The sequence below is a fragment of the Macaca thibetana genome, chromosome 10 (genome assembly GCF_024542745.1).
Source record: "Macaca thibetana thibetana isolate TM-01 chromosome 10, ASM2454274v1, whole genome shotgun sequence".
Lineage (NCBI taxonomy): Eukaryota > Metazoa > Chordata > Mammalia > Primates > Cercopithecidae > Macaca > Macaca thibetana.
In genome coordinates this window covers 45322017-45346005 of record NC_065587.1, presented here as the reverse complement: position 1 = coordinate 45346005, position 23989 = coordinate 45322017, and the positions used below count along the sequence as shown (strand labels likewise).

Below are 23989 nucleotides of genomic sequence, written 5' to 3'. Positions count from 1 at the left end.
TCAAGCTGCGCCTCATTCATGGAGGGATTTTCTAGCATTCTTTGCCTTATGATGTAATGCCGTGTGAAGTCCTCAGCATCACTTGCAAAGCATTCTTAACCAAAATGTTTACCTGAATCTCATCAAACTTTTAAGTGTAACTTCCATTTTAGAAGAAGCACAGGGAATAGAAAAATGAAGGGCACTGCGGGAAAACAGACAGATCTAGAATGTGGAACATTCTGCAAGAAAACTAACGTGATCTTTTCAACAGGCAGGAATCATTTAAAAAATATGGACTTTTCTAAATTAAAGAGACTCAGAGATACAAAGAGACTCAAGGCATGAATCCTCATGGGGTTCTGGATTGGAGTGACGGTGGAGAGGCATGGGTACAGCGCTAAAAATCGTTTTGGGGAGGTTTAGGGAACCTTGGATATGGGATGGAAGTTAAATATATGAGGAACTATTGCCTATTTTCTTAGTTGTGTAAATGGCTTTGAAGTAATGTGAGACAACCCTGTTATTTTATTTTATTTTATTTTTTATTTATTTTTTTTTTGGTCTTAATCACTGGTTTTTATTTTTATTTTTTTATTTTTTTTAAATTTATTTATTATTATTATACTTTAAGTTGTAGGGTACATGTGCATAACGTGCAGGTTTGTTACATATGTATACTTGTGCCATGTTGGTGTGCTGCACCCATCAACTCGTCATTTACATCAGGTATAACTCCCAATGCAATCCCTCCTCCCTTCCCCCTCCCCATGATAGGCCCCGGTGTGTGATGTTCCCCTTCCTGAGTCCAAGTGATCTCATTGTTCAGTTCCCACCTATGAGTGAGAACGTGCGGTGTTTGGTTTTCTGTTCTTGTGATAGTTTGCTAAGAATGATGGTTTCCAGCTGCATCCATGTCCCTACAAAGGACACAAACTCATCCTTTTTTATGGCTGCATAGTATTCCATGGTGTATATGTGCCACATTTTCTTAATCCAATCTGTCACTGATGGACATTTGGGTTGATTCCAAGTCTTTGCTATTGTAAATAGTGCTGCAATAAACATACGTGTGCATGTGTCTTTATAGCAGCATAATTTGTAATCCTTTGGGTATATACCCAGTAATGCGATGGCTGGGTCATATGGTACTTCTAGTTCTAGATCCTTGAGGAATCGCCATACTGTTTTCCATAATGGTTGAACTAGTTTACAATCCCACCAACAGTGTAAAAGCGTTCCTATTTCTCCACATCCTCTCCAGCACCTGTTGTTTCCTGACTTTTTAATGATCGCCATTCTAACTGGTGTGAGATGGTATCTCATTGTGGTTTTGATTTGCATTTCTCTGATGGCCAGTGATGATGAGCATTTTTTCATGTGCCTGTTGGCTGTATGAATGTCTTCTTTTGAGAAATGTCTGTTCATATCCTTTGCCCACTTTTTGATGGGGTTGTTTGTTTTTTTCTTGTAAATTTGTTTGAGTTCTTTGTAGGTTCTGGATATTAGCCCTTTGTCAGATGAGTAGATTGCAAAAATTTTCTCCCATTCTGTAGGTTGCCTGTTCACTCTGATGGTAGTTTCTTTTGCTGTGCAGAAGCTCTTTGGTTTAATTAGATCCCATTTGTCAATTTTGGCTTTTGCTGCTGTTGCTTTTGGTGTTTTAGACATGAAGTCTTTGCCCATGCCTATGTCCTGAATGGTACTACCTAGGTTTTCCTCTAGGATTTTTATGGTATTAGGTCTAACATTTAAGTCTCTAATCCATCTTGAATTAATTTTCGTATAAGGAGTAAGGAAAGGATCCAGTTTCAGCTTTCTACTTATGGCTAGCCAATTTTCCCAGCTCCATTTATTAAATAGGGAATCCTTTCCCCATTTCTTGTTTCTCTCAGGTTTGTCAAAGATCAGATGGCTGTAGATGTGTGGTATTATTTCTGAGGACTCTGTTCTGTTCCATTGGTCTATATATCTGTTTTGGTACCAGTACCATGCTGTTTTGGTTACTGTAGCCTTGTAGTATAGTTTGAAGTCAGGTAGCGTGATGCCTCCAGCTTTGTTCTTTTGACTTAGGATTGTCTTGGAGATGCGGGCTCTTTTTTGGTTCCATATGAACTTTAAAGCAGTTTTTTCCAATTCTGTGAAGAAACTCATTGGTAGCTTGATGGGGATGGCATTGAATCTATAAATTACCTTGGGCAGTATGGCCATTTTCACGATATTGATTCTTCCTATCCATGAGCATGGTATGTTCTTCCATTTGTTTGTGTCCTCTTTTATTTCACTGAGCAGTGGTTTGTAGTTCTCCTTGAAGAGGTCCTTTATATCCCTTGTAAGTTGGATTCCTAGGTATTTTATTCTCTTTGAAGCAATTGTGAATGGAAGTTCATTCCTCATTTGGCTCTCTGTTTGTCTGTTACTGATGTATAAGAATGCTTGTGATTTTTGCACATTAATTTTGTATCCTGAGACTTTGCTGAAGTTGCTTATCAGCTTAAGGAGATTTTGGGCTGAGACAATGGGGTTTTCTAAATATACAATCATGTTTATTTTTGAGACAGAGTCTTGCTCTGTCACCCAGGCTGGAGTGCAGTGGCGCTATCTCAGCTCACTGCAACCTCCACTTCCCAGGTTCAAGCGATTATCCTGCCTCAGCCTCCTGAGTAGCTGGGACTATAGGCGCCCGCCACCGTGCCCAGCTAATTTTTGCATTTTTAGTAGAGGTGGGGTTTCACCATGTTGATCAAGCTGGTCTCAAACTCCTGACCTCAAATGATCCAACCACCTTGGCCTCCCAAGGTGCTGGGATTACAGGCCAACTGTGTTATTTGTAAGAAATATTTGCTGGAGTTGTGGAGATAAATTATATAATTTACTTTCAAATCATTTAACCAAAAGCAAGTATGTGCACGTGTGTACACATGCACATGCACGCAAACACTCATTACATTTATATATAAAGAGAGGATAAATCAAAAAATAAAAGTAGCAAATCTTAATAATTGTTCATCCTAAGGAGAGGATACATTGGTGTTTGTTGCATTATTCTTTTAGTTTTTCTGTATTTGAAAATCTTAAAAATAAAATTTTGAAAAAGAGAATCATGAACACAGAATTCCTGGAGAAAAGAACAGAGGCAGAAAACAAAGAATACCTTTAAAAAAAATGAAGCATGAAAAGATTTAGAAAGAATGAAAGAGGACTGAAAAGATTCCTAAAATGTCAGTCATCATAATTAGTTTAAGTTGATTTAACATCTATATCAAAAGACAATGCCTTAGATTGGATAAAAGTATAGTAATCCGATTTTATATTTCTAAAAATCAGTTATATGTTTCTATAAGAGATACCTATAAAATGAAAGCAAATAAAAGTTTAAAATAAACTTTAAATAAATAAAACGGTCATCCACATAATGGACTACTGCTCAGAAGCCAAAACTTCTTACATTTTCAACTGCATGGATGAATCTCACAGACATGATACTGGATGAATGAATCCAGACACACACAAAAAATATGATATTCTATTTATATAAAAAGGTTTTAAAAGAAAGAACTAATCAATGGTGGTCGAGGTCAGAATGGTAGTTTTATATGTGGGCCGTAATGACCAGGAAGGGGTGGGATTGACTGAAATTGTTTTTATATGTTGCTCTGTATGGTGACTACACAGTTGTATAACGAATAAAGATTCACTGAACTGCAGTCTTGAGATTTCTGTTTTTTACTATATGTGCTTTGCCACGGGACCTGGCATCCAGATTCCTATGCTGTGTGTCTTAAATTTCATTTGAGTGGTAGCCTGCGTGGGCTTTAAACCATGGTGCCATATGTATCCAGATAAAACCAAGTGGTTTTAAGAAGCTGAGTTTGTCTTCCACATTTTAAAGTGCAAGTCGGAAAGATGAGTTCAGTTGAGACTGCCTTCTTTTGAATTGACAAATACTTTATTTTTACATAGAAATTAAGATTTGCATTCATTTTTTCCCACTTCCAACTGATGTACTTTTAAAGATGCAGTTTATGATTTTCAGAAATATCCTTTAACATATTTCTCTCTAAGACCATTTGCATCTTTAATTTTATTCATTTGCTGATTTTCTCAGCCTGTCATGGATTCATTCACATGTTATTATTTGATTTTTAAGGAACATTTGCTATGGAGAGTAGTATTAGGAAAAACATACCTGTTTTGGAAGCCAGAGGTTCTAGATTTGAGTGTGGCGGCATCCCTTCCTTTCTTTGAAATTATAATTAAGTTACTTCTTTGATTTTCACTTTACTGATCCTTATAATGGGTTTAATAATAGTTTACCAAGGATGTTGTATCATCCAGAGAATTTAGTATTACTTTAAAATCAGTCAGTATTCTGTGTTTGATTAAAGTGAATGGGCTTCTTTCTTGAGAAGTAGATTTATAATTGTTACTACTGGAAAGAGGATTAGAGTGGAATTCATTTCTTTATTTCCTTATACTAGATCTGCATCCATATAATGGGACACTGTGTGAGGTTTCCTTTGAAAATTAAAAAGAAAACATGATTCAACTGCTAAAATAAAACTGATAGCCAATGTTCTAGTAGAGTTTCCTGATTATTAGGAATTTGGCTAGGAAATCTGGTCTTCTTCATACAAGAAGCAATATTATTACACAATAGGATTTGAGAGAAAACTCTATGAAAATCTTTGGCCAAAAGGAAATCAAACAGAGGGTGTATTAGCCAATGTCTGTGGCAATAATTCCAAAATCTTAACAGTTTACAGTAACACATCGTTATCTGTCACTCTTTCCCTAAGTGGCTGCACCTTTTTACATTCCCATCAAAAGTGCACAAAGGTTCCAGTGTCTCCACATCCTTGCTAACACTCCTTATCTTTTAGGTCTGTGGGGTTGTTTTTTACTGATAATAGCCATCCTAACAGATAGGAGGTTGTGGTTACGGTTTTCATTTGCCTTTTTCTGATGATTAGTGATGTTGAGAATCTTCTCATATATCCGTTGGTCAGTGTATATCTTCTTTGGAAAAATGTCTATCTTTGAATAGACATTTGCCCATTTTAAAATTGGCTTATTTATTTTTACTTTTATTATTTTTGCTATTGAGTTATACAAATTTCTTATGTATTTGGGCTATTAATCCTTTATCAAGGATATGGTTTGCAGATATTTTTCTCATGCTGTAGGTTGCCTTTTCACTCTGTTGATTTTTTCTTTGCTATGTATAAACATTTTAGTTTGATGTAGTCCTACTTGTCTATTTTTGCTTTCGTTGCCTGCGCTTTTGGTCTCATATCCAAGAAATCACTGTCAAGACTGCTGTCATAAAGCCTTTTCCCTCTGTTTTATTCTAGGAGTTTTATAGTTTCAGGTCTTACATTTAAGTCTCTAGTCCATTTTGAATTGATTTTTTGTTTATGGTGAAGTAAAGGGTAGAATTTCATTATTTTTCATATGGATATACAGATTTTGCAGCATCACTGGTTGAAAAGCCTATCATTTTCCCATTGTGTAAACTTGACACACTTGTGAAAGACCATTTTATTGTATAAGCATCAATTTATTTCCAGGTTCTCTTTCTGTTCCATGTATCTATACGTTTGCCTATGTACCAGCACCATATTATTTAGATTATTGTAGCTTTGTAGTATATTTTGAAGCAACTCTGGCTTTGTTCTTTTATGTTGATTGTTTTGACTATATAAGGTTCTTTGTGTTTTCATATGAATTTTAGCATTGCTTTTCCTATTTCTGAAAAATCCCCTGGGATTTTGATAGAGATTACACTGAATCTGTAGATCATTGTAGATAGTATGGAAATTTTAACAATGTTAAGTCTTTCAATCTATGAAAGCAGAATGCCTTCCCATTTATCTGTGTCTATTAAAATTAATTTCTTCAGTGTTTTCTAGCTTTCAGTGTACAAATATTTCACCCACCTGGTTATGTTTATTCCTAAATATTTTGGGTTTTCTTGATGCAATAATAAATGAGATCACTTTCTTAATTTTCCTTTGGGATTGTTTATTTCGAGTGTATATAAATACAACTGATTTTGTATGTTGATTTTGTATCATGCCATTTTACTGAATTTGTTTACTCTTTGTATGTTGATTTTGTATCATGCCATTTTACTGAATTTGTTTATTTGTTCTAACATTTTTTTGGTGTGTGGACAGAATCTTTAGGGTTTTTACACATAAAATTATGTCATCAGCAAATGGAGATAATTTTACTTCTTCCCTTCAGATATTGATGCCTTTTACTTCTCTTGTCTAATTGCTCTAGCTAGGAATTCTACTACCTTGTTGAATAAATGTGGTGACAGTGGGCACCTTTTGACTTGCTCCTGATCTTAGGAAAAAAAAATGTTTTTGTTTTTCACCATTGAGTATATGGTCTTCATCATGTTGAAGTATTCTATTCCCATTTTGTTGAGTGTTTTTATCATGAAATGTATTGAAATTTGTCAAATGCCTTTTCTGCATCTGTTGAGGTGATGATATACTTTTCATCCTTTCTTCTGTTAATGTGGTGTCTCCATCTTGCTATGTAGAACCCTTGCATCTAAGAGACAAACCCCACTAGATCATGATATATTATCCATTTAATATGCTGCTGAATTCAGTTTGCTAGTATTTTGTTGAGAAATTTGCATCTATATTCATCAATGATATTGGCCTGCACTTTTCTTTACTTGTAGTGTCTTTGACTGGCTTTGGTATCACAGTAATTTTGGCCTCACAAAATGAATTTGGAAGTGTTCCTTCCTCTTTAATTTTTTTGAAGAGGTTGAGAAGAATTTGCATTAATTCTTCTTTAAATGTTTCATGGAATACACCAACATTTCTTCCAACAAAGAAATACACAAAAAGCCATCTGATCATGTGTATTTCTTTGTTGGCAGATTTATGATTAATTATTGAATCCCTTAATAGTTACAGGTTTGTTCCAAGTTTCTATTTCTTCATGATTCAGTCTACATAGGTTGTATGTTTCCAGAAATTTATCTGCCTTTTCTAGGTTATCCAAGCTGTTGACTTTTTCTTGGTGTATCATCGTTCATTGTAGTCTCATAATCCTTTTCATTTCTGTGGCATCAGCAGTAGTATCTCCTTTCATTTCTGATTAGACTCCACTTATTTTCCTTAACCTAGCTGTTTGTCAATTTCATTGATCTTTCAAAAAACAATTCTTGGTTTCACTGTTTTTTCCTAGTGCTTTTCTATTCTCCATTTCATTTAGTTCTAATCTAATTTTTATTATTTCTTTTCTTCTCCTTACTTTGGGCATAGTTTGCTGTGTTTCTAGTTCCTTGGGGTGTAAATTTAGGTTGTTTATTTGAGGTCTCTCTTCTTTTTTAATGTAGGCATTTACCATTATAATCTTCTTTCTTAGTATTGATTTTGCTACTTCACACAAATTTTGGTATGCTGTGTATTTGTTTTCATTCAGCTAAGGATATTTTCCAAATTCCCTTTTGGCTCCTTCTTTGATCTATTGGTTGTTTAAGATTGTGCTGTTTAATTTCCACATGCTGTGATTGTTTTTCAGTTTTCCTTCTGTTATTGTTTTTTAGTTTTATTCCATGGTGGTTGGGAAAGATACTTAATTCTGTTACTGTTTTTTGGTTTTATTATGTTGTGGTTGGGAAAGATACTTAAATTCGTCAAGACTCGTTTTGTTACCTAACACATGATCTATCTTATGTGCACTTAAAAAAGTGTATTCTGCTGCTATTGACTGTATTTGTCTGTTAAGTATAATTGGTCTTCAGTGTTGTTCAAGCACTCTGTTTTCTTACTTATATTCTCTTTGGATGTCCTATCTGTTATTGAAAGTGGGGTATTGAAATCTCCTACTATTATGGTGTTGCTTTCTCTTTCTCACTTCAATTCTATCAATCAATGTTTACTTCATATATTTGGTTGCTCTGGTACAGGATACAAATATATTATAATTGCTATATCTTACTGGTGAATTCACCTTTTTATCATTATAGTGTCCTTCTTTGTCTCTTAATTAAAGCCTATTTAATCTGATATAAGTATTGCCACCCCTACTCTTCTTTTGATTGCTGTTTATATGGGTTATCTTTTTCCATGTTTTCACTCTCAGCCTATGTGTGTCCTTAAATCTAAGCGAGTCTCTTGTAGACAGCATATCATTGGACCTGGTTTTTAATTTATCTTTTGATAGGGCAGTTTAATCTATTTCTATTTAAAGTAATTACTACGCCAGGCATGGTGGCTCATACCTGTAATCCTAGCACTTTGGGAGGCTGAGGCAGATGGGTCACTTGAGGTCAGGAGTTTGAGACTAGCCTGGCCAACATGGCAAAACCCTGTCTCTACAAAAAATACAAAAAAAAAAAAAAAATTAGTCAGGCATGTTGGTGCACACCTATAGTCCCAGCTGCTCAGAAGGCTGAGGCAGGAGAATCGCTTGAACCCAGGAGGCAGAGGTTAGCTGAGATCACACCACTGTGCTCTAGCCTGGGTGACAGAGTGAACCTCTGTTTAAAAATAATAATAATAAATAAATAATAAAAATACATAAGTATTGATGGGAAATGACTTACTTTTATCATTTTATTATCTTCTATATTCCTTGTAACTCTTTTGTCCTTATCTTTTTCTCTTGCTGTCTTATTTGTGATTTAAAAAATTATTTAGGATCATATTTTGATTCCTTCCTCATTTTCTTTTGTGTGTTTCCTATAGGTATTTCTTTTCTGGTTGCTGTGGGGCTTATATAACACATTTTATAGTTATGATAATCTATTTTAAGATGATAACAACTTGACTTCAATCACATACAAAAACTGTACTATTCCACTAGACTCCTTTATGTTATTGTTGTAACAAATTTCATGTTTTTATATTATGTATCCATTAACATAATTTTATAGTTTTTATACTTTTATCTTTTCACTTCTATATCAAAATTAAAAGCTGTTTATATGATATTTGTAATGTTACATGTAATGCAATGTTATAGTACTATAATATGTATTTGTGTATGTGTGTGTGTATATATATACATACATATATATACACACACACACACACACACACCCCCTTTTCCAGTAAATTATATGCTTTCATTTGCTTTCATGTTACTATCTTCATGTTACTTTCATTTCAACTTGAAGGACTTCCTTTAGCATTTCTTATAAGGCAGATTTCTTTGTAAGAGGACTATTATGTCTTGCCTTGGTTTTCTCATTTGCAAAATGGAATGATAGTGGAAATAAATACATCTTTGAAAAGTTTTATGTGACTTGTAAATATATCTGCAAAATTTAGTTATCATAATTATTACTTTAGCATGTATATTGAGGAAGTTTCCATTATGACATTATGAATTAGTGTAGATTGCAAGGCTTGTGTGTGTTGTGTGTGTGCATGTGTGTATGTGTTGTGTGTGTGTGTGCACATGCCCACTAGGTGTAGTTCTGAGGTACAGACAGAGACTGTTGCCTTAAAATCTGATTGTCCTTTGACCCATAAAATTATGACTCTGCCTGCTCTGGGAACAGTCACTTGCTTCTCCTGAGCGGGGGTGTTCAGTTGCTGATTTCCTAAACCAATTTCCTAAATGGGTAATCGTGTTCTGACTCATACAATTCCCCCTACATTTCCTGACTATTTCAGGTGACTATCTTTTCCTCTTTGCCCTTAATGGAGATGTAATGAAGTCACATGTTTCAAAGTCGTTGCTGTGTGTCTGGCTGGGGTGGACTACTCTTACATAATGTCTCACTAGAGGGTCGGAATACAGTTGGCATACGTATTCTACTTCCACCTCAATTTCTAACCACGTTGAAAAGAAAGAGATCTTAAAATGAGAGGTGGCTTTCAGGGTCTAAAGATCCTCTGGCTGAAAGTGTTTAGTTAGTCATTAGTGTTTCAGATGTGTTAAAAGCACAGCTTTAGGGTCAGTTTGCTTCATTTTTTAAGCTGTGAACGTGGTTGTATGACTTTAACCTTTTGCAGTCTAGTTTCCTCATCTGTGAAAAGGTGATAATAATAATATTTACTTCACAGAGCTTTTATGAAGATCAAATGAGATATTATCTATAAAAATGCTGGCCGGGCGCAGTGGCTCACACCTCTAATCCCAGCACTTTGGGAGGCTGAGGCGGGCAGATCACCTAAGGTCAGGAGTTTGAGACCAACCTGGCCAAAACAGTGAAACCCTGTCTTTACTAAAAATACAAAAAAAATTAGCTGAATGTGGTGGTGGGTGCCTGTAATTCCAGCTACTCAGAAGGCTGAGGCAGGAGAATAGCTTGAACCTGGCAGGTGGAGGTTCCAGTGATCTGAGATCAGCATGGGCAACAGAGTGAGACTCCATCTCGAAAAAAACAAAACAAAACAAAACAAAACAAAACAGCTAAGCACGTTATGTGGCATATGTGTGGGGACCAATGCATGTTGGCATCAGTATGATTATTTTCATTGGTTTGGCCCTTCAGTAAGTCATTGCTGGGCAACTCAAGTCTAGCTGGGTGCTGGAGAGAGAAACATTAAGTATAACAACAGATAATGCAGTAGAACCTCATGCAGCATATATGAGAACAGAGAGAAGAGAAATGTTAGTTGACACTAAGGTCAGTGCATGTTTCCTAGAGGAAGTAGATCTTGAGGGAAAAGTGAAATTTCCCTGGAGAAAAGAGGCAGGAGAGAGAGAGGCATTTGCCTTCCAGAAGCACCATGCAAGTAAATGTATGGGTGAGTTGGGTCTTTCATTCATATAGTCCACTTATAATTATTGAGTTCTCACTATGTGAGGGGTTCTGTGTTTGACTCAGGGAACACAATGATGAGCAGAGCAAAACAAAACAAAACAAAAACAAAAACAAAACCTATTCCTGCCCTATGTAGTATGTAACTCTCACTTTTCAGGCAAGACGAGCATGAAACCAATAACCCATAGGAAAGGTGTAGGACATCATTGGATGGTGTAGCCTTGAGACTGACTAGGTGTTAGGATGGGAGGTGTCCAATAGGGCCTCTGTGGGTAACTGAGATTTAAACTGAGACCCATGTGGGAATGGGAGTGAGGTAAGGAGAGACAGAGAAGGTCCTGTGCCAGGAGAACTATGGTGTCTTCTGGGAACTGAACAAAGTCCACTGTGGCTGAGACATAGAGCACATGGGAAAGGTATAGAGAGGACACTGGTGAGATAGTGTGGACAAGACCACAGGGGGTCTTGGTGGTCATTCTAAGGATGCAGGCTTTTGTCCCAAGTGCAATGGGAAGTCACTGAAGTGTTCTGTTTATGCAGAGTAATATTTCAACACTTATGTTTTGAAAAAAAATTCTGCTATGTGCAGCATGCATTAATGGGGATTAAAATGGAAGTGGAAAGACCAGTAAGTAGTTGCCACAAGATGATAGTGACTTGAATTGGAGTAGTGGCAAGAAAATAAACAAATAAATAAACAAACAAATCAACAGTTGTATCTGGTGAGTCCTGAGGCACTTGGTGTAGTTGCAGAATAAGATACATGGTGCTGAGTCACTAACATGATATGTTTGGGCAGTTTTTGAGGAGCAGGGGTATGACATTTCATGCTAAGAAATTTGCATTTATACTATAAAAAGGGCTGATGGAGATGAAGAAGCAGAGAAATGAAATAATCAGATTAGTGTTGTGCATGGAGGGTATTTATTTCTCTTCCCACCTGCTTCTTGAGCTAAGCACTTACTGAATTTAGAGTAATAGACGGGAGAAACAGCACAACATCATTGCAAGCAAAGATTGATGGAAAGCAGATGCTTTTGTGTAACAGCACAAAAGAGATATATGAAAGAGAGGTTAAACTTGTCAGTGCGAAAAGCTATTGATCTTGTAAATACTTACCCTGAAGCCACGTAAGCCTTCTCTCAGGCATGACCCAAATATTCCAAACCTCCAATGCAGCCGAGGATGCGGATGTAACTGTATAAGGGATGACCACTGTGGAAACACAATGAGCCAAGACACTTTGTGGAAAGGGAGGGGTTTACAAAAGTGTTAAAGGAGCCAAGGGATCATAAGATAGAGGAAGGAGAGAGAGAATGTCCAGTGGAGATGGCTTTCCTCCCTGCTAGGAAGAAGGTGCCACTGGGTAGTGTTCTCAGAGCGTAAAACAGAGGCCCCATAACCATTGAGGAGCTAGGAGTAAGTCAGAGACAGAGGGAAAATATTTGGAAAACCAAATTCATTATGTACTTTCTATAATTTGGACCTCAAGTCAAGGGTCATTTTTAAGACTCTTGACACTCAACCTCTGACTGGTCAAGAGTAAAATAATCTAGTTATGAATTGGAACACTCTTCCTTCCCTTCCCTTCCTTGGGTTGATGTGTTTAAGACACTTAACGTGGGGAGTACTCGGAAGGGATGGAATATTTGGAGGCTTTTGCAGTCGGCTGAGAAAGAAGGCTGTCTGTCCACAGAGACCAAAACAGACATAAGAACTGTTGATCAAGTGGGAGTCTTTGGGAGGATTTAAAAAACTAAAGAAAAAAGAAAAACCAAAATGTTCTTCCTCTATAAAGTTTTAAGCCTGTTCCACTTAATACGTTTCAGAAAATTTAGTAAGGAAAGATAATTTGTTAACCATTCTTGCTGTGTGTTACAGATAACACTAAATTCACTTAAATACATCTTAGCTTTCAGATAGTAGACACTTTTTCAACAGGTTGTGCTCAGCTGTGCTGTGCCATACTGATTTCTGGGCCTCACTTTTGGTGTTGTACACTGGAGACATTCATTCAGGGAGTGTGTCAACTTTTAATTGTTCATTTTCAGGTTACAGAACTCAACAATGTGAAGAACGTAGCTCGATTGCCAAAGAGCACCAAGAAACATGCCATAGGGATTTATTTCAATGACGATACCTCCAAGACTTTTGCTTGCGAATCAGGTTTGTCTCAGGCAGGGCAGGGGGGCTTTTGCTTTTAGATTTTGAATGGATGCTGGGCACACAGTTTAATCTTTTGGACATTTCCACAGATCTCGAGGCCGATGAGTGGTGCAAAGTACTCCAGATGGAGTGTGTAGGAACACGGATCAATGACATCAGCCTTGGAGAGCCCGACTTACTGGCCACTGGGGTTGAGAGAGAACAGAGTGGTATGTAAAGAAAATTCTCTCCTCTCTTTTTCAAAACTGCTTCTGTCTCCATATAATAAAACATGAGACATCTTCATTATGTAAAGTTTTTGGGGTATAAAAATGCATAAAGAAATTAATAAAATAACCTTTTATCTAATCCACAACCTGTGTTAACATTTCAGTGTATCTTTTTCTTATTTTCTTTTTCCAATTCGTAACATGAATGTATCCACATTAATAATATCAATTAGAAATTTTGGGGAACCTGCTATGTGCCAGTTTGTTGGAAGATGCTTTACTCATCTCAGATTATTTATTATACGTTTCATAGCAACCCTATGGTATAGGTATAATTACATACAGCCCTATGATATAGGTATAAATACATTTCATAGCAGCCCTATGGTATAGGTATAATTCATTTTACACATGAGGAAACTAAAATTTAGAGGAAGTAAAGACCTTGCTTCAATTCCATTAGCTCACTAGTGTTTGATTCTAGACAATACTGTTGGGCCTATATTTACAGTGTATAGATTTTAAAATGTCATGGGCATTTTTTGGTCTTGCCTTTTTCACTTAAAATGTTATCAACAGCTTTGCAATGCTTTCAATGTAATTCAAACTTTATGAATATTTCACCAAATTTAAACCCATCTAAAATCTGTAATTAAAAAAGTATATATTTTGTTGAAACACTTGAGCCAACTCTGAGCTCAGCACTCAATCTGGGAATAAATAATTTAAAATAATAGTGACCAAAATATTCATGAACACTTCAGCAAAAATCAATGTTGATTTACAGAACAAACCTGAATGTGAGGAATCGTTTCTTTGTCTCCTAACAGCTGAGCCTGGGGACAGGGTAGATCAGATCACAGAGCTCTGCTTTAGCTGGTTGACTTGATCTATGAGGGCATGTCACCATGGAAAGGTCTGTGGGTCATCTGGTTTGATTATGGACATGGCAGAGATGGAATTGTACTGACTCTTTCTGTAGGTGCACACTCCAATGTCAGTAAAAAAAATGCTGTCCCTCCCAGTTGGAACTCTGTCTTCATGACACATTTACGACCTGTGACTGTTTTGGATGCAACATATCTACCATAACCCATCTCCATGGAAGTGTTATTGACCGAGACCTAGAAGCGCTGGGTAATTCAGAGGAGCCTCTTTGTAGGTTGGAAAATTGAGTTACAGAGAAGTTGAGTCATTGATGGGATTACACAACCAATCCCCAGGCTCCTCCTTCTCTGGTTCACTAAATCAGGATGCCCCAGGCAGAGAGGATACATAGGAGCCAAGCATAAAGAAAACCTGGCAGGTTTTGATTATGATTCATTTTTTCACCTAGAGTGCTCAGATCAGCACTTTTCACAAATTTGTATTTGGGAAGCAGTATCCTGACTGCACTACAGTCTGAATTTAAAAATTGCTGGGGCCTAGGGGATACCTTTCCCACAGCAGCTTTCTGTGCCTCCGTTTCCTCTTCTGTTAAATGGAAATCATAGCTCTGGTCTACAAGTATCAGGGATTATTATAAATTCAACTAAGTCCTCTCAGGCCCTTTACAATGTTAGTTAGTATGACGTCAAGTGATTGTAAATAAAATGGTTACTCTACCACTATTGCTGTTATTCTTTTTAAAATTTTATTATTTTTTCCTACCTCTCCCCTGTTGTTATTCTTGAGTGAGATAGGACTTAGAGAACGTCTAAGCAAATAGATTGATAATGATCTCTCTTACCTTTTACTTTATATAGATAGTCTTTCTTACTTGGAAGTTTCAAGGGGGGAATGTGCTCAATTAGAATACATTTTTTTCAAATAATTACTAGAAATCAATGAATATTTGCTTATTGGGAGCATGAAATAATTTAACATTTTTGAATAGTAGATAATGGAACACATTTCATGAACACAATCTTGGCATTACTATTTACTAAATTCAACTAAAATCTATGAAAATTCAAATGACTATCTTATTATAAAACAATGTATTTAAAATGCCACTAATATAAAATTGTTAATGCCACAATGTCATATGTAGGCAATCTATCATAATGATGCATAGTTGGAAATATATTGGCTATGGTAATATTTTTGTTCATATTTCACTGAAAGATTTTGACTCAAAAACTTCTTAATGAAGTTTCCAGAAATATGGTGACTGTAACTGCAGGGATGAAAATTAGGTTGCAGTAATCAGCCAAGCAGTTTATGTAGAATAATTTTGGTTGCATTTTAGTAATCATCCAAATATGCAATGAACATTTCTTTCCAGTATTTTGCTAAAGAAAGTTCTTTGTTAAAACTAGTTCAAATATATGCATTAGCATTTTCCCAAATTGTTGGCCAGTGAAGTGCATAGTATTACTGTGGAGTTTTGTTTAAATGATTTGGGATACAGTTTTATTCATTTAGTTATAGAAATTACAAGTTGATCAATATAACTTTAATAACATTAAACCATGACATAGTTGTTTTGCACCTGCATCTTTTGTGAGCACAAAAGTGTGGATCTAGTTAATGTGTTCTTGGCAGGAAAAAAAAAATTGCTTTTAATGGTTTTATTGCTTTAGACTTTTATTGGCATACACATTTTTATTATGCAAATTTAAAAATTCTAAAAATGGTCTTTGCTCATGTAAATAGTGCTTAGTGTATGCTGACAGTCAGGCTGTATCATTATTATGTTATTTAATAGGATCTGCATTTCAGAAATTATTTTCTGGGACTGTTAATTAATGGGAAAGATTTATCTTTCTGAATATGCAACCAAAATGTAGAATGTGAACTTGAAATGTTTTTAAATGCCTCTGTGTTCCTACAATGTCTTTGATGTTTTATTCCTGGGGATTTTAGACTAACCTTTTGTTTTTCTCCCAGAGAGATTCAATGTGTATTTGATGCCATCTCCTAACTTAGATGTACATGGCGAATGTGCCTTGCAGATTACATATGAGTATATCTGTCTTTGGGACGTCCAGAATCCCAGAGTCAAACTCATCTCTTGGCCGCTAAGCGCCCTGCGGCGGTATGGACGTGATACTACATGGTTCACTTTTGAGGCAGGGAGGTGAGTTTAATGACTTTTAATGACTATTTTTCTGTTTTGTGTGTGTGTGTGTGTGTGTGTGTGTGTGTGTGTGTTCATTTTTACTAGGCTCGCATCATATGAGACAGTAGATTTGCATATGAGACCCAACTGAAGTCACTTGAGGAAATTCATAGGGTTGCAATTACATAATATGAGGGGTCTTGTAAAATATTTATATATTCAACATGGCTTTTCTCCCCTGTGGAAGATTCTAATGTTTCACATGCGTGATACAAATTTTCATTACACAGTTTGTTTCCATACCACAAACTGAAGTTGATCCAGGTAAAAACGTTAACAAGGTACCATTTCCTGGGTCAAGCTGAACAGAGGCCAGCTTCTTGATTTTGAGAAAGTTTCATATTATTATTTCACTTATGTTTCCTCATCTGAGCTAACCGTGGTAGATTATTAATATGAGGGGCCATGGAGTTTTTACCAGCTGCAATTTATTGAGTTCCATCTATTTGGCTTACAGTGTAAGGATTCCCATGAATACTGGAAGAGATTCATGCTCAAACTTGCTCTTTGTGATACCTACTAAGCACTTTCTGGGTTTTCTCTTTTTCCTCTTAGGGTTAATCTGGGAGAGATAAAATAGTGCCAATAATATATGGGTTGGTTGCTACCTACAAAAAGACTCCTCTAGTCAGAATCCTATTTTCCTTGTCCTTAACTTTTCCCTCAGAATTTAGGATTCATTTGGAAACACTGCAGATTTTTTTTTGTTTGTTTTGTTTTGTTTTTGTTTTGTTTTGTTTTGTTTTGTGACATGGAGTCTTGCTCTGTCGCCCAGGCTGGAGTGCAGTGGTGCAATCTTGGCTCACGCAAGCTCCGCCTCCCGGGTTCACGCCATTCTCCTGCCTCAGCCTCCTGAGTAGCCGGGACTACAGGTGCCCGCCACCACGCCAGGCTAATTTTTTGTATTTTTACTAGAGATGGGGTTTTTCACTGTGTTAGCCAGGATGGTCTCGATCTCCTGACCTTGCACCTTGGCCTCCCAAAGTGCTGGGATTACAGGCATGAGCCACCACTCCCAGCCAGATAAATTTTCTATTTTAGAATTTTAAATGCCTAAATTTTAAGAAGTATAAGTTCTTCTGTATATGGCCTGACATTACACTGAAATTGAAAACCATCAACTTGTGATGTTAAATAACAATTGCTTGTAAAAGCAGACAGTTATTCCTGACAGGAATATGACTCTTGATATAAGGAAAGTAAACACAGAAGTTCTAAACACCCCAATCCATGTGAATGGGTAACAGTAGTGGTCCCCTCTAACTAATCTGTTCATTCCATTTTAATGAACAAAGCCCAATTATTTAAAATTTACGTTTTACCTGTAGTCTCAGCTACTCAGGAAGCTGAGGCATGAGAATGGTGTGAACCCGGGAGATGGAGCTTGTAGTGAGCCGAGATTGCGCCACTGCACTCCAGGCTGGGTGACAGAGTGAGACTCCATCTCAAAAAAAAAAAAAAAAAAAAAAAAATTACATTTTAAATAATCAAAGCCCAATTATTTAAAATTTACATTTTAGAAATATGATCAATTTGATGTTCTTACAACTGTCTGGAAAGTTTTTTACTTTATACTTTTCATACAGCTCTTTTCTGGTCTATTTTATTTTTAAGTACCTAGAAACAAGTTGGTGAATCTTTCAAAGACTATAAAAGTTATCACAAAAAGTAAACCTTTAATGTTTAGAGCAATGTTTTTGTTTTGTGAGAATTACTTATTTATTCTTCTTATAAGAAAATCCCAGTCCAGGCTGGTGGCTTATGCCTGTAATCCAAGCACTTCGGGAGGCCAACACAGGAGGATTGCTTGAGCCCAGGAGTTTCAGACCAGGCTGGGCAACATAGGGAGACCCCATCTCTCCAAAATTGTTCTGTTATAAAAACAATCGCACATGTATGTTCATCACAGCACTATTCACAATAACAAAGACATGGAATCAACCCAAATGCTCATCAATGATAGGCTGGATAAAGAAAATGTAGTACATATATACCATAGAACACTATGCAGCCATAAAATGAATGAATCATGTCCTTTGCCAGGACAAGGATGGAGCTGGAGGCCTAATTCCTTAGCAAACCAATATAGGAACAGAAAACCAAATACTGCATGTTTTCACTTATAAGTGGGAGTTAAATCATGAGAACACATGGATACATAGAAGGGAACAACACATACTGGGGCCTATCTGAGGGTGGAGGATGGGGAAGGGAGAGGATCAGGAAAAATAAGTAATGGATACTGAGCTTAATACCTGCATGATGAAATAATCTGTACGATAAGTCACCATGACACAAATTTACCTATGTAACAAACCTGTACATTCTGCACATGTACCATGAACTTAAAACAAAAGTTAAAAAAAAGGAAAATAAGAATACTTATTCATTACTGGATATATTGTAGAAAAAAATAAAAGCTAATTAAATGAAAAAAAAATTAGCCAGGCATATAGTGCCACACACCTGTGGTCTCAGCTGCTCCAGACACTGAGGTGGGAGGATCACTTGAGCCTCGGAGGTCGAGGCTGCAGTGAGCTATGATCATGCCACTACAGTCCAGCCTTGGGCGACAGAGTGAGACCTTGTCTCAAAAAAAGAAAAAAACAACAACAAAAGAAAATCCCTATAGAAAATTAATAATTTTTTTGGTAAGGTTGGTGTATTTTTTCCTTTAGGTCTCAGAAATTATGTATGCATTAACTATAACCAGTGAAATCTAAGTATTGAAAATGTTTTATAATATAAATAGACTTTTCTATGACTCTATATCTCAAAACACCTCCATTCATATTTCATATTGATGTGTAAGAGAATTCTGCATCGATCAAGACTCTTTGGATCTGTTTTGGACAGTACTTACTCAATTATTAATATTTTAAAATCATTTTTTATTTGCTATTTCTAATAGTAGTAGAAAAAGTGTATAGCTTTTTATGGCAGTGTTTGAATACCAAAACCTTAGTAAATTTTATTAGTATCTCATGTCTATTTTAAACTTAAAAACATATTATCTTATTAATTTTCCAGGTTTAGGATGAACACTATACATATCCTGCAAACATTTAGTTTATTCATATTGAAATCCAATAGAACTGCTAAGGACTTAGGTGATTGCTTAAAAGATGTTGATATTTCTCCTAAGTGCAGTAGGAAACCATAGAGACTTGGAGGCTGGTATGTTTGAGTCTGTGTGTGTGTATGAGATGTGTGTATATGGGTTGTGTGAGTATGTGATGTAATTGTGTTAATAGTTTATAAAGGGCCGGACGCGGTGGCTCACACCTGTAATCCCAGCACTTTGGGAGGCTGAGGCAGGCGGATCACGAGGTCAGATCGAGACCATCCTGGCTCGAAAACCCGTCTCTACTAAAAATATAAAAAGTTAGCTGGGCGTGGTGGCAGGCGCCTGTAGTCCCAGCTACTCGGGAGGCTGAGGCAGGAGAAAGGCGTGAACCCAGGAGGCGGAGCTTGCAGTGAGCCAAGATTGCACCACTGCACTCCAGCCTGGGCGACAGAGCAAGACTCCACCTCAAAAAAAAAAAAAAAAAAAAAGTATATAAAGGTCACTTTGACCACATTGTGTGGACAGTAGGATAGAGGAGATAGGTATGGATGTGGGGGATATTGAACCGGCTCAAGTGAAACAATGGTGGATGAAAAGATATATTGGTGACATAAATTCCAGAACTATTTCAATGGTGTTTACCAACATGCTGACTTGGAAGATACAAGTGTTTTATTCCATGACTTTGATGACCCCTTTATAGTCCATCCATTTGCTTATTTAATCCGAGAACTCCATTGGTTAGATGATTATAATATTCACAACCCAGGCCACTCAATGTTATATCTCCAATATTGTAGGGACATAGAATATTTATTGATTTTGAATAGCATTATTCTTATGCATTGGCCATGTTTTGCAGGCCTGGTGCAAACTTGAGATTGAATGGTCAGAAAGGAAAGTGTGGGAGTTGTATGCTTAGGATCTTACTTCTCAAACAGCATGGTATAGTATACGAAGTACTGATTCAGAATTTAGAGAAACCCTGGGTAATCTCTACTTTTGCTAGCTGCTAACCTTGGACAAAGTTCTTAACTTTCCTTGTAAATTTATTGGAGTAATAACTTCCTTGCAGATTTGTTGTAGGTAAAGGCAGAAATGCATGTAGATGACCTGGAAGGATGCTGAGCTTCTCCTAAATAGTATCTTTGGTATTCTATTATGATTACTTTTGGAGCAGAACATGGGCTTGCAGGCTAGTGTTAAATGCAAGGTAAAATTACTATTTTATATTTTGCCTGAAACTCAAATAAAGATAAATTTTTATAGTTACCATCAAGATGCTCAGGATAATAAGATCATTCGTGTTCCACCAAGCATGAAAGTTTCATGTCTGCCTTGCTTTATTAGTGAAGATCATTTTTTCCTTGGCTATTTTTGGATGTGTTGAAACAAGGCAGTTTTATATTAACCAATGTAATTTTCCCCATCTCTCACATCAAGAAGTGAGCAGAAGTTGTCTGTCTAAGCATATAGTTTTCACATATCCCACATGCATCTGCAAAAACTTAACAATATCCTCTAGAACACAGGAAATATTTCTTGGACAAAGTTCTGCTCATATTCAACCTCTCTTAGAACTAGAACTGAGTGTTACTCCTGCTCAGTGGCCCCGTTTCACTCCACCAAAGCTGACAGTGGGACATGTGTAATAGACTGAACTGGAAGTTGGAGGAAATGAAGTAAAATTACAGTTCTATCACATACTAGCTGTGGGAACATGGATATGTCACTTAACTCACCGAGCTTTATTTCATTGCAACCTGTAAATTGGGAACACATATATTACTTTGTCTCACAAGATTGCTATGAAGATTAAATAAAGGCACATGTAAAGACACCTGGAATAGTGCCTGGATGTGGTAGGCAGCTGTATCAACCCAAACTGGTACAGAAAAGAAACTCACTGACTTCCATAAACTGAAAGTCTGAGGAGTAAAGATGGCTTCAAGCTTGGCTTAGCTCAGTGTCCAAATGATATTCCCAGGTTTTATTTGACAGTTCTGTTTCTTCTAAAATAGTTTCATTCTAGCTCCATATGGTGACTTTCAGGAGCTTTGAGATCTCCCCACACTATCTCAGTAGAAGAGAGATATGTTACTACTCTCTGCTGTCATTATATATACTATGTGTCAAGCACTGCACTTTACACAAAGCTCACAGGGTACAAACGCAATGAGGGTGGTTCTCTGAAGGCATGAAGAGGGTACTGTTGCCATCAGAGGAGGAGTAGAGGTGAGGTTTTTAAAAACTAACAAAATATGTACAATATAACATTTAATAATTGCTCAAAACAAATTAGGTCAAGAGGCTGTTTGACTGTAATTAACATTGCACTCTCAATGGTCCAGGGCAGTGGTTCTTAGCCAGAGGTGATTTTGCTCCCAGGGGACATTTGATAATGTTTGGAGACATTTTTGATTGTGACAACCTAGGCAGGGGATGTTACTGGCATCTAGTGCATAAAGGGGCCAGAGATGCTGCTAAACATCCTACACTGCACAGAACAGTCCTCGACAACAGAGGATTATCAGGTCTAATCATGTGGTTGAGAAACCCTACTGTAGCAGGTGTATGAGACATTGAAAATCATCACTGCCATTTATTGAGCCCTTACTATAAGAAAGCCTCTGTGCTAAGAGGCTCATTACCCCATTTAAACTACTCATTATCATAGAAACTAGGGGATACAGTCATTTCCATCTTAAAATGAAACGTGGGCAATGGCAAGAGGTCCAAAGACACAAGGCTGATAAATTCAGGACTCACGCTCAGATCTTTTACTTCCAAACTCTATAGATTTCTAAGAAGGCTCACCTTCTACTGGAGGTTAGCCTAGTTCTTAGTTAACTTCTGCAGAGGTGAGGAAGAGCAAGCATGCTTGCATAACCAAAGCTTGCTAAATCCATTTTGGATGATGTTGTGAGCATATTATCCTTTCCCACTGAAGCAGCCTCAATATGAGTAAGGCATCTGTCAATAAGCCACAGACTTGCAAAGATGCTGGTGATGTAAATATTCCTCCTGAGCTGTGCACTGGGGTATAAATGTCCTTAGTTTGAGTTGATTTTTTGGAACCCCCTATATGTTCTCTTAGTTTGGAGTGTAGGCACATACAGCCAGGATTGTTCATCTTTCCGGGGTGGCACTCTGCGGATCACAGGTCATTAGTGTCTTCTGCACATGTTTTTCTCCTTCTCCTCCTGGTATCAGAAAATCTGACCACAGTCTCTATTTCTTGAGGAAATTCAAAATTGGAATATAACATTTTTAATAAGATGAATTGCACAATTAATGACCCTTGGAGACAGAGAATAATTAGTTTATCTTGGGGGCTAAGGGATATATTACTTATTTTGTTTGAAGTTTTCTTAGTATTTTGTTTGTTTCTTTCCACTTCAAAGCCCTGAAACCTCACTGAGGCACATCAGACTGTCAGGGGCACTAATTTTTTTATGGGAAGATGCAATTGACATGAAATTCTCAGGGAAGATCCAATTGACATGAAGTTCTAACTGCAGCATCACCCCCCTGGGAACCATTCTTGCAATGTGATTGTGTAGAGAAGGGTGGCAGGTGTCCAGTGCCTTTCTCTGTTAACTGTATAGCTCGCTGCTGAGTTAGCATGCTTCAATGTCAGACTTCGCCTTACCTCCTGACTGATTTAAATTAATACCCTGGGCTTTGCACCTGCAGGAGCTAGAGAAGCTCAGGTGACATTTGGCAGAACGTACTAAATAATTACTGCACATGAGTGCCTTTCTTCACGAGCCAGAGAGAGTCTCTCTTGTGCTTTTGCCATGGTTTTAAGAGAAACTTTTAGGTATGCCAAAAATATGTGAAAATCCAAATTGCAAATACAAATACTTTTCCTTAAATGGAGTTCACAAGTGGTTTTTGAAATAGATTTTTATTTATTTGGATATAAAGGCATCTGAACAGCTTTAGAAAATAATTAGTTTCTTGCATATTTCACCCTAAAACCAGCCTAATTGGGGAAATAATTTTTTATTCAAGAAAAAAATTGTTTTCTCCTTTAATTGGTGAGTTTACATGTAAAATGACAATTATTTTGATAGCTTATGAATATTTTCTATTTATCTCTTTGAATATCTGAAATATATGTCTATTTGAATATTTGAAAGCTACATGTTCCCAATTTATCTTCTTAGTAGCTTCTTAGTAATCTCCCACTTCTGAATGTTTTACAGAGCATTCACTTATCCTTATTGAAGAATTTAAAGCAGGTAAGCAATCCAGTATACTCAACTCCCCCAACTATGTTGAGTATAACGATTAAAATACAAATGTGCTGGATCTAACACAAGTTTGCTCTGGAGAAGTAAAATCCTCTTCTTTTATAAGAAAAAGGGAACAAACATTGTGTCATTTAAATGGCCACTTGTTATTCATTAGCATTTTCCTCAAAAATAATTTTAATTACAAAGATAATGCACATATTATAAATATTCCAATAGTAGAGGCATGTATGAAATCAGAAGGAAGCATTTTCTACTCCACAGAGTAACCTCTTTAATAATCATCTTAATGGATGTTCCATTATTGCATGTCTACTGTCTACCACACACTGTGCTAAGTGAGAGGTATGAGGACAAGCAAGACAAGGCCACAATTGTAAGAGGCTTAGCTAGATCCTATCCACCTCTGAGCTTCTGTGATTTTATTAAATAGCATGTGCAATTCTTGAAAGA

General features: G+C 36.7%; 1 protein-coding gene across 2 annotated transcripts in view; it reads left to right on the top strand.

The window, feature by feature from the left end:
• The window catches only part of DOK5 (docking protein 5), a 173678-nt gene that overhangs the window by 98003 nt on the left and 51686 nt on the right, over positions 1 to 23989 (top strand). For both annotated transcript variants that reach the window (XM_050746533.1, XM_050746534.1), the window contains exons 3-5: positions 12784 to 12898; positions 12988 to 13107; positions 15979 to 16168. In XM_050746533.1, the coding sequence (XP_050602490.1) occupies positions 12784 to 12898; positions 12988 to 13107; positions 15979 to 16168 (425 nt within the window). The remainder of the gene's footprint in view (positions 1 to 12783; positions 12899 to 12987; positions 13108 to 15978; positions 16169 to 23989) is intronic.